At 41.2% G+C, this 8,901-nt stretch overlaps 1 protein-coding gene across 2 annotated transcripts; it reads right to left on the bottom strand.

Moving 5' to 3' along the window:
- Positions 1-593: 593 nt before the first annotated feature.
- On the bottom strand, positions 594-5,380 carry LOC108720787 (brother of odd with entrails limited). Of its 2 annotated transcripts, none has more exons than XM_018444968.1 (3): positions 4,802-5,380; positions 2,110-2,884; positions 594-1,817 (listed from the first exon to the last, which is right to left on the bottom strand). In XM_018444968.1, exons 2-3 carry the CDS (start codon positions 2,871-2,873, stop codon positions 962-964), a joined length of 1,620 nt encoding a protein of 539 aa, XP_018300470.1. In that variant the 5' UTR covers positions 2,874-2,884; positions 4,802-5,380; the 3' UTR covers positions 594-961. The 2 variants fall into 2 exon arrangements, with proteins under 2 accessions (XP_018300470.1, XP_018300471.1); XM_018444969.1 differs by lacking the exon at positions 4,802-5,380 and adding an exon at positions 4,639-4,777.
- Between the last annotated feature and the right edge of the window lie 3,521 nt (positions 5,381-8,901).

The raw sequence follows: 8,901 nt of genomic DNA on the forward strand, positions 1-8,901 counted from the left end.
AGCAAGGAGCAGGTATTTCGCGCGCGGATCGAGCAGGTACAAAGCCGTATTGCACCTGCCACGGTGGCACAGGCACAGGTTATTACCCCGACCGCAAAATTTGCATTATCCCCTCTCTCGAACAACTGCGGGACAAAAGAATACTTCGTCGCAGTTTTCTTAATATCTTCTGGACTTCCATTTTCCCTATCACATCGTTATCGTGTGATTCACGCGTGTCGCAGGAAGTATTGTGGCTTCTACAACTGTAGCATGAAGTGAGAGCACCTGTTTTTTAACGACAAACTATTAAGGCACATTTTTGGTATGTATTTATTCTAACCGTCTCATTCATAGGAAATTATCTCAATATTGCATTCCAAGTTATGTAATAACGAAAATATCTTCTTGTTACGTATTTTTGAAAAATTATCTTATTTAACATATAATACATACTTTTTATAATATGTAAAATTATTATTTTGTATATTATGTGAATCGTATACAAAATCATAACTTTATGATTCATTTCTCTATATTACTTGTATATTGGACATAACAGGATAACATATAAATATATGCATATATTGTCTTATTATGCCTAATAATTTTGGATTGAGAGGGTTAAGTTTTTCCGAGTCTAATAACTATTTTAGAATTGCGCGCAGAATTTTTAAAAAATTATGAAGATATTTTTTTCGCCTGCTTATGTTTAAACTCTCTCTCATTTAAATTCTCTGACATATTTACATGAAAAATGCATTGCAATAACATATGCATAAATAACATACAAATAAGATTTTCCAGCAAATTTAACAAGTTATTAGCCATATTCTTACGCATTCCAAAAATATCATAGAATTCATAGAATCTTTAGAAAGATTATTCTTTGTGCAGACCGGTACCTTTCCTTCGTGTAATCCATAGAGCCTATATATGAAAGAGAAATTCAAGCACAGGAAAACTACCTGCGACAAATTTTCTATCGACCCATTATATCCGCAATAGTGAAACCTTGACGTGCTGGTGCAGGTCTAGGTGGTGGTGGTGGTGGTTGTGGTGTTGGTGCTCTCGGTGGTCTAGCTATTTCCTTGTCACGTTCCCTGTTGCGTTCTCTTTCTCTGTTCTGCTCTATCTCTCGTTCTCTCTCACGCTCACGCTCTTGAAGTTCTAGAAATACTCTGGAAGGACCTGGCGAGCCAATTCTTCGTCGATAAGAAGCCAGAATAAGTGGGGGTGGCGGCGGAAGGGCAGCCGGTGGGTTCTGGGTGACAGAATGAGCCGCAGAAGCTCCGCTGGTCACCGTCGATGTTTTCACAGCGGGTAATAAATCCCTTCTAATCTGAAGTTGAGGTCTCTGAGGAAGAGGTGGTGCTGAGGCCGATGCTGCAGGCGTAGGTGGCGGGACTGAAGACCCTTGGGAAGGATATCCAGACGAACTAGAAGATGCAGAAGATACGGACGGTGTTGTGGACGTCGATGAGGAAGATGGTCCAGGCTCAGGGCAATCCTCTTCGGGACTGTCATCGTCCCTCAACGCTTCTTCCAGTGCCTCTGGAGGAACGTCGCCCACGGCATGTGTCAATGCGTGTCTCCTGAGATCGCAATTTCTGCGGAATACTTTGCCGCATGACGTACATTCGTAAGGCTTGTGGTCCGTGTGCGTTAAAAGATGCGTCTTGAGGTTACTGCGCTGATTAAAACTTCTCGCGCAAACAGGGCATTTGTGTGGAGATTCCTCCATATGTAAAATCTTGTGAACTGCTAAAGTACGACTCTGACAAAAGCCCTTACCACATTCACCACATTTGAAAGGCTTCTCCTTGCTGTGGATGTACCTAAGAAAAAAAAAATAAAAATCATGAAATAACAATAGTTAATAAATAAAAAAGTCTACATATCCTAATTTAAAGTTTTAAAAATTTTATCTTCATTTTATCTTTATCTGTTATTTATTCTGTTACCTTTATTGCAGATACTTAATATTACAAAACAAATTAATATAAACATATACAATAAAAATTTAAATAAATTAATTTATCATATTCTTTTTACGTGATATAGCTAATTATTTAATTCAATTCTATCCAATTGATTCTAATTAATTTAACAAAGAACTGTATATTGTACCTGTGATCCCTAAGATGATCCTGCCGCCTGAACGCCTTGCCACATATGTCACAAGAATACGGCCTTTCGTCGGTATGAGTCCTCTCATGAATAAGAAGATTATATGATTTCGTAAATTGTCGATTACAGAATTTACAAATAAACTGTTTCTTCGGTCTGGATGCCCTACCAGGTGCTCTGAGTAACCTTCGATCCAGATGCTGATGGGCTAATGGACCACCTGGGGGATACAATGCAGAACTACCTGGAAAAGGACCGGCAAATACCGGATACCCAGGTGGCTCAAGAAGAGGATGCGGTGGTAGTAAAAGACCTCTCGCTAATTCTTTTCTCTTGTCGGCCATCATCGCCATAATATCGTAACTCGAGGAGCTTTTTCTGGCTACTGAAGATTCAGGGCCGACTTCGTGCTCCGAATTCGTTGACGATGAGGAAGAGGGCGGTGGTCCGGGTAGATGGGGATGCATTTCACCTGGATATGGAGTGAGTTGTAATCTTGAAGGCACCACAGGCACAAAGGCTGATGATTCTCGGTGATGAGCATGACCCAGACCGGTTACCAAGCTGTGGCGGTGATGATGGTAAGCGAGAGTACCAGATGGATCAAATCCTCTTGAGGTTGACGCCGCGCTAGAATTGGAGGACGACGACGCTGCAGAAGAAGGGCCTGATCTTGGAGACTGTCCAAGACCTAGGTCCCGACCTCTGCTTGTCTCCTCTGAAACCGTGGCCGAGGCCGACGTAACTACGATGTCGGTTGGCATACTGATTGCACCTAAAAAAATATAAAAAATCGTTAATTACACCCTGATAAATTAATAAAAATAAAATTAATGTAAATAGCATAATCAATTCTTTGTTCCGCTGAACGTGTGGTTCTTAAAATATCTGTTTAAGATTATATATTTTCGAATTTCTATATTTATATTTGCGCTCGTTTTTGTACAAATAATCGTAACAAAGTCGTGCAAAATCAAGATTATGTCACATTTTTTAACCAAAATGACAGTTTCCTTTAAGCATTTTATGTTACGTATGTTAAGAAGAACTTAATCTCGAGAAAAATTGACGCACAGAGGGCGTATTCCGATATATATTATCAGTATCGAAAATTTATAGTATATGTAACGTGAACTATAGATTTCAAGTATTGACAGTGTATATTGAACATTGTCTAATTTTTTGTAATATTAAATATCTGCGAGTGTTTACAGCTGTAATTAAGTATACAAAAAAATTCAATACATATATTTAAAAATTATTTTTATTTCTAATAAATTTATTATTAAAATTATCCTCTAAATACCTTTCGTGCTTTTTATAAATTACTAGTAAATTATTAAATATGAGAAAATGACACGATATATACAAAAATAATTAATATGAGAATTAATACACATTTAAACCTAAAAAATATATTATTTATTGAGTAAAAACTAATTTTATTAAAAACATTGAATTTTTATGTTTATATATATTGCATGACTTTATGTTTGCATATATTACATGATCTCTACAAATCTATATAAAAGTTTAGATAACAATTTAAACAAAAAAAGAACATACGTAAGAACGAACACAACACGGAAAATTTTTTTTAAATCTTGAATTACCTATTTTGGTAATAAATTGTTAGACATTCTTCATAAATAATCATACATACATACATATTGATATAATGTCGAATTATAATTTACAAAAAGATACAAAAGAAAAATGACATTATTTGGGCTCTAGGAAATCAACGCGGCAATAAGCGATGCACAATTGTTAAACTACAAATACTTTAACAAATTTACAAAGATTCAAAAGACAAACGTTTCGGCTATTTTCAGCCATCTTCAGCGTATCATGTAAGAATCAAATTGCAGTTTCCCAAAAGTCCTACAAAGCACGTAGAAGCACAAAAAGTAGAATGGCAAGTCAAGAAAACCTATTGTGTATTATATTGTACTGGTAAGATGGGTTTGACTCCAAAGCTTTCTTATTTTTTTTTTCAATAAAAAAAAGATCAAGGAATGCATTAAATTTTAAAGATGCATGTACCTAAACTGATAAAAATAATTTTTCCGTATCGTCGTAATTAACGGCGCTGTCATTTTGTTTTTTTCAAGTTTATAATATGTTGAACTTATTCCTTAAGCATAGCATAACTCTTTACGTGTTTACTTAAGAAATAGAGAAACGTATAAATGATCTGTAGTTTATTCGTAGATTTTACGAACGTTTAATGGACATCGAGAGAACCACTGTATACTAGCTCACCGTAAACTTTCGCAATCGTATAGGAAATGGGTACGGGCAGCGTTTAAAGAGACTTTTTCTTTTTATTAATCACATCTCGCAAACTCGTTTTACCTGCGAAATCGCGCGTATATTGTTTCGCAAGTGGGCTTTTCAAAGGACGGCAGACGCGCGGCGATTTAAATGATAATTGAATGGTAAAGTGCTCATTTCGATCTACTATCCGGAATATCGATACCGCGTACGTTTCATGAACGTGAACTGGTTATCTCGAGCCGAGCACACCTGCCAACATGGCTTCCGCGGACCCAGCGGTCACGGCTAGTCCCAGCAGCCATGTTGGAATCGCGAATGTCCGTAGGGACGCAACGAGGCAGACACGCGATTGCTCTACAAGTTCCTCTAAGGACTTCTCCGGATACATTCACCTGGGAAAACTCTCTCTCACCTGGAGGACGTTGATGGAGAAGCCTTCCAGGTCTCCCTTTCAGTGTCCTCTAGCAAACCACCAACGCATCTCTTCCTCCGCTCGAAATCCCTTATTGGCCGACGGTCCAGTGATCAGCGGCGGAAACATCCGTTGTATCTCCACGGACATCCACTATGGCACGACGAGAACTTTGAAAGGTCTTCGCCCGTATCACTCCTTATCTTTTTTCCGTGTACACGTAAACACACATACACTTCACGCGGTAAGCGCGGAGTAGACGACCAGCGCGCGATTCCTTTCGTCGCACTTCCGATTCTGCTCCGATCTCGCCTGATGAACCGCGAAAGGAACAACGCGCGCGGCGACGCGCTCCTCTCTTCCAAGGTCGGTACCCTAGAAGCAACTTCGCTTCGAGAGGACGACAACTGGAGCGGGATGTCGATACGCGCGCAGCGCTCTTTCCTGCGGGAGAACGCGAAGAAGCGCGCGGGTAACTGCGTGTCGACGCCGCCAGGTAGGCTTCCTCGGCTCACACACCCACGCAGGTAAGGCTCATGCACACCTCACGCGTACACACACACACACATTGGCGCGTATGTACACCTATACATCAGGGCGACTCGCCTGGGAGTCTTTCCGTTTGGCTGCCGCTAGTAGCGCTGCTGCTGGATGCTGTGCCGCAACTCTAGAGCCGCCTTTGGTGCGAGAGAGGTGGGTTCCGGTCGGCTTGCGGTCGCCAGAACGAGACCGACAGGTAGTCGGAGAGCGAGCGGAGAGAAGGTAGACCCGGTGGACCGAGGGCACGCGCGGGGGTTTGCTGGTATCCTATCTACCAGTGCCTATGAAGCGATGCCGCGCAGGTTGAACGCAAGAGGTTTAGGTAGGGACGTGGTATGAGGGGCAGGTGCGTAAACGCGAAACCTGGCACCCTCTCTCTTCCTCTCGCGGTCTGGTTCCGTCGCCGCTACCGTGGAATTTCCTCACCTCGGTGCATTCGATGCTCAGCCATGCCTGATACATACGCCGTAGATCCGAATCCAAGATACGATTCCGGTAGTTTGACGATGGATGGGAAACCGTTGCATTCGCGGGCGCTCTGAACCAAGTCCTACGATCAAGTCAACGCTAGCGAATCGTACGTTTTCGCCTTGTGAACTCTGAAACTCTCACTGTACCGCTGTACCGTCGTTATGATTCATCCTCCGAAGATCGGAGTAGCGCTTCCGTTTGCAAAGGTAGACGCGCGACGCGAAAGCGGCTGAAGCGCGTTTGTCGCCGCGGTTCGCGCTGTCAGGTAGGCGGATGAGAAAACCGTGAGGCAGGTTGTAAACGCACCTGTAGGAAACCCGCGCCACGCCGGCACTGACGAAGGAGATCGGTCTTTGGTGAGCGGAAAGGGGAGTATGGTCCGTGCACCCCGCCGCCAGCCAGAGGCAGTCAGAGAGATCGAGTCTCGGTCTCTGTCTTTCATTCGCTCTCCCTGTCCTCCTCGATCTCTCCTTCAGCCACGTTCCATCTTTCTTCCCCGTCTTTAAGCGTCCCGCTTCCACCTTCGACTTCTTCGTTCCTTCGGTACCCCGCCATACCAGCGCAATGTTAGCCTCCCCGCGCGTTCCCACTGTCCTTCGGCGTTTCCCTTTTTCTTTTTTTCCCTTTCTGTCTCTTTCTACTGGCAGCAGCCGCCGACGCCCAGCCGGTTTTACACCGGCAAATCGATTCAACCTTACGTACGTCTCGCTGGAACGAGCGCGGTTCTAGTTCATGGATTGCGGAATTTGCTCCAGTTGGATAGAATAAGCGGCGCGATTATTCGTCATAGATGAGCCGTTGTTAGGCTGATTTGCACGAGACATGAATTTCTTGCTGCTACTGAATGGCCTTTTTTTGTCGTTTAACAGGCTATTTTTAGTCTACGGAGTAATGGAGTTTTAGATCCATAAAGAGAGGGGGGGAGAGGGAGAAACGCGCGGCGAACACTTACAACGATTGGCTTCTCATTTAGTTCAGCATTGCTATCGTTTTATTCTTTTCAGGCGGAATAATCGCTCCAGATGTGTTCAACACGGTATAGACTTTCTGTAATAAAGTTAAAGTATTTTCATTTATTTATGATAGATCTTCAAACTCCAACTATCATGAAATTTACGCAATATTAATTGCTACAAAATATTTTATACGAATATATAGTGTATCCATGTAATTAAACACAATTGATTTACATGTTTTGATAATAAATTATAATATTATTTTCCATTATTTTATGATGATGATGACGATATTTTGATTTATTTTATTTTATTATATTTAAATTAGTTATTCTGTGAATCCTAAGATATATTAGAATTTGTAAACAAATTTTACAAAAGTTAGTAACGACGTTTATTTTTGAACAAATTCGAGTGGCAAATTTGACATATCAATCGACAAATCCTGTGGATATCAGATCGAACTTCTTAAGTAATACTGCCGTCAGCTGGTTCCAACCAAGAAGTAATCGGCTAAAAATGTTTCCTCATATTCCTGTATTCTGTCGGATACATTAAGGATAAAATCTCACCTGCTTGAAACACTGTTGATATAAAGTGTGATATCATGTTTCAGTCATTAATAGATAATGATAAAAAAAAGATGAAAGCTTGTTATCGAAACACGTAACGGTACTGGATTAAAACTCTATATTAATAAAAGTAGCGTATTTCTTTTATCTGAGCAAATGGCGATTACCTCTTCTTACTGGCTGCTTTTTTATCGCATTTTTCTATTGGCTATTTCGATCGCCATTTTGGATCCAATTGATCTATTCGGTAAATTTATTTACTGCTCCTTAACGTTTTCCTACATACTATATAAAAATCTGTTCTGGCGAGTGCAAAAGTTGCATGCCGCAATTCTAAATACGTGTGCAGTAATGTGGATAAAAGGCCAACAAACGAAAGTACTATGCAACTGAACGTGTCTTGGTAATCGTAATATCGAATTTTTCTCACACTCGGTTGATATCCATGTCTTGTAAAGCCCAGTGAACGGCATCGCCTCTTTCGATTTTTTTTATTAGCAAACCTCATTACTGAAACGGGTTTGAACGTCTTTGGTTGTAGAAGAAGTATAACTGAGTAGTGTCGTATTACGTTATAGCGCATTATAATCTGCGTGTCGAGAGAGCCGCGTCTACTTGGCGCAGAAACCATTCGGGACTGGATTACGCTACCAAAGCGCGACGTCGTAAAACTCACCGACGACGCGGCGTCGTAGCCTCCCGTAAAACGAGCACGCGGTACGGAGCTTATGGAAATTGATAGTACGTATTTCTATGTCCGTCAGCTTTTCAAACGCCCATAGCTGCCCCGCGAGTTGGATCGTGGTTGAACGCTAGAAGGGTCCAGCCTCGTTGTCGGGCGATCTTCAAACGGTCATTTTGTGAATTCATTTCGCGTTCCGACACGGTAGATACCTGAAAGGGGACAAAGAGACACGGAGGAACGTTGACGAATCGGTCGACGTGATCGTGTGTCGTAACGGTACGCGATGACGTACATCATCTCTTTTCCTAAAAGGTCGGGACACCAAGTACAAGGCCGCCTTAACTATTCTCGCATGAGAAGAAGATCGCGCTTGAATGGGCGAGACTTTATATATTTACATAGCATTAGCCTTTTGTAGCAGAATGCAATGTGTGAATGGCATTGGCGCGTCATTGTTTCGAATTCCGATTGACGGTACGATTCTCTCACTCGGCTTCCTCAATGTACGCTAATTAACGGAATGTACTTGTCAGGCTAATTATAAGTTGTCGGCGTGAGACAAAAGTATTGTACTCGTCAAGAACGAAATTCCGGAAGCTGCGTCGTAGAAATTTTTACAGATTACAAACTTATAGTTTAGATTGTAAATTCCAGTACAGTTTAGATTGTAAATTCCTGCACTAAAACTTTCTAAAATCTCAACTTGATTGCTCAAATTTTGCTTTTTTACTTGTAAATTTAGAATAGTTGGTTTGTTAATAGCTTAGTACATGCCTTCTAGGCTATCAGGCTTATTATGCTAAGCTATTATTTTATGATAATACTTCGCACATGAAATATTGTTTATAACTTTGTATAAATCTGTCAAATACGAAA

This window comes from Mycetomoellerius zeteki, unplaced genomic scaffold, assembly GCF_001594055.1.
Source record: "Mycetomoellerius zeteki isolate Tzet28-1 unplaced genomic scaffold, Tzet1.0 scaffold155, whole genome shotgun sequence".
NCBI classification, from domain to species: Eukaryota; Metazoa; Arthropoda; class Insecta; order Hymenoptera; family Formicidae; genus Mycetomoellerius; species Mycetomoellerius zeteki.

Excerpts from the sequence above, each read along its gene's own strand:
- LOC108720787 (XM_018444969.1), bottom strand. The coding sequence starts at position 4,777 with ATGTATCCGGAGAAGTCCTTAGAGGAACTTGTAGAGCAATCGCGTGTC. Across the intron at positions 2,885-4,638 it reads CGCGGAAGCCATGTTGGCAG|GTGCAATCAGTATGCCAACC; the intron begins GTGTGCTCGGCT and ends ATATTTTTTTAG. Across the intron at positions 1,818-2,109 it reads GATCATCTTAGGGATCACAG|GTACATCCACAGCAAGGAGA; the intron begins GTACAATATACA and ends TTTTTTTCTTAG.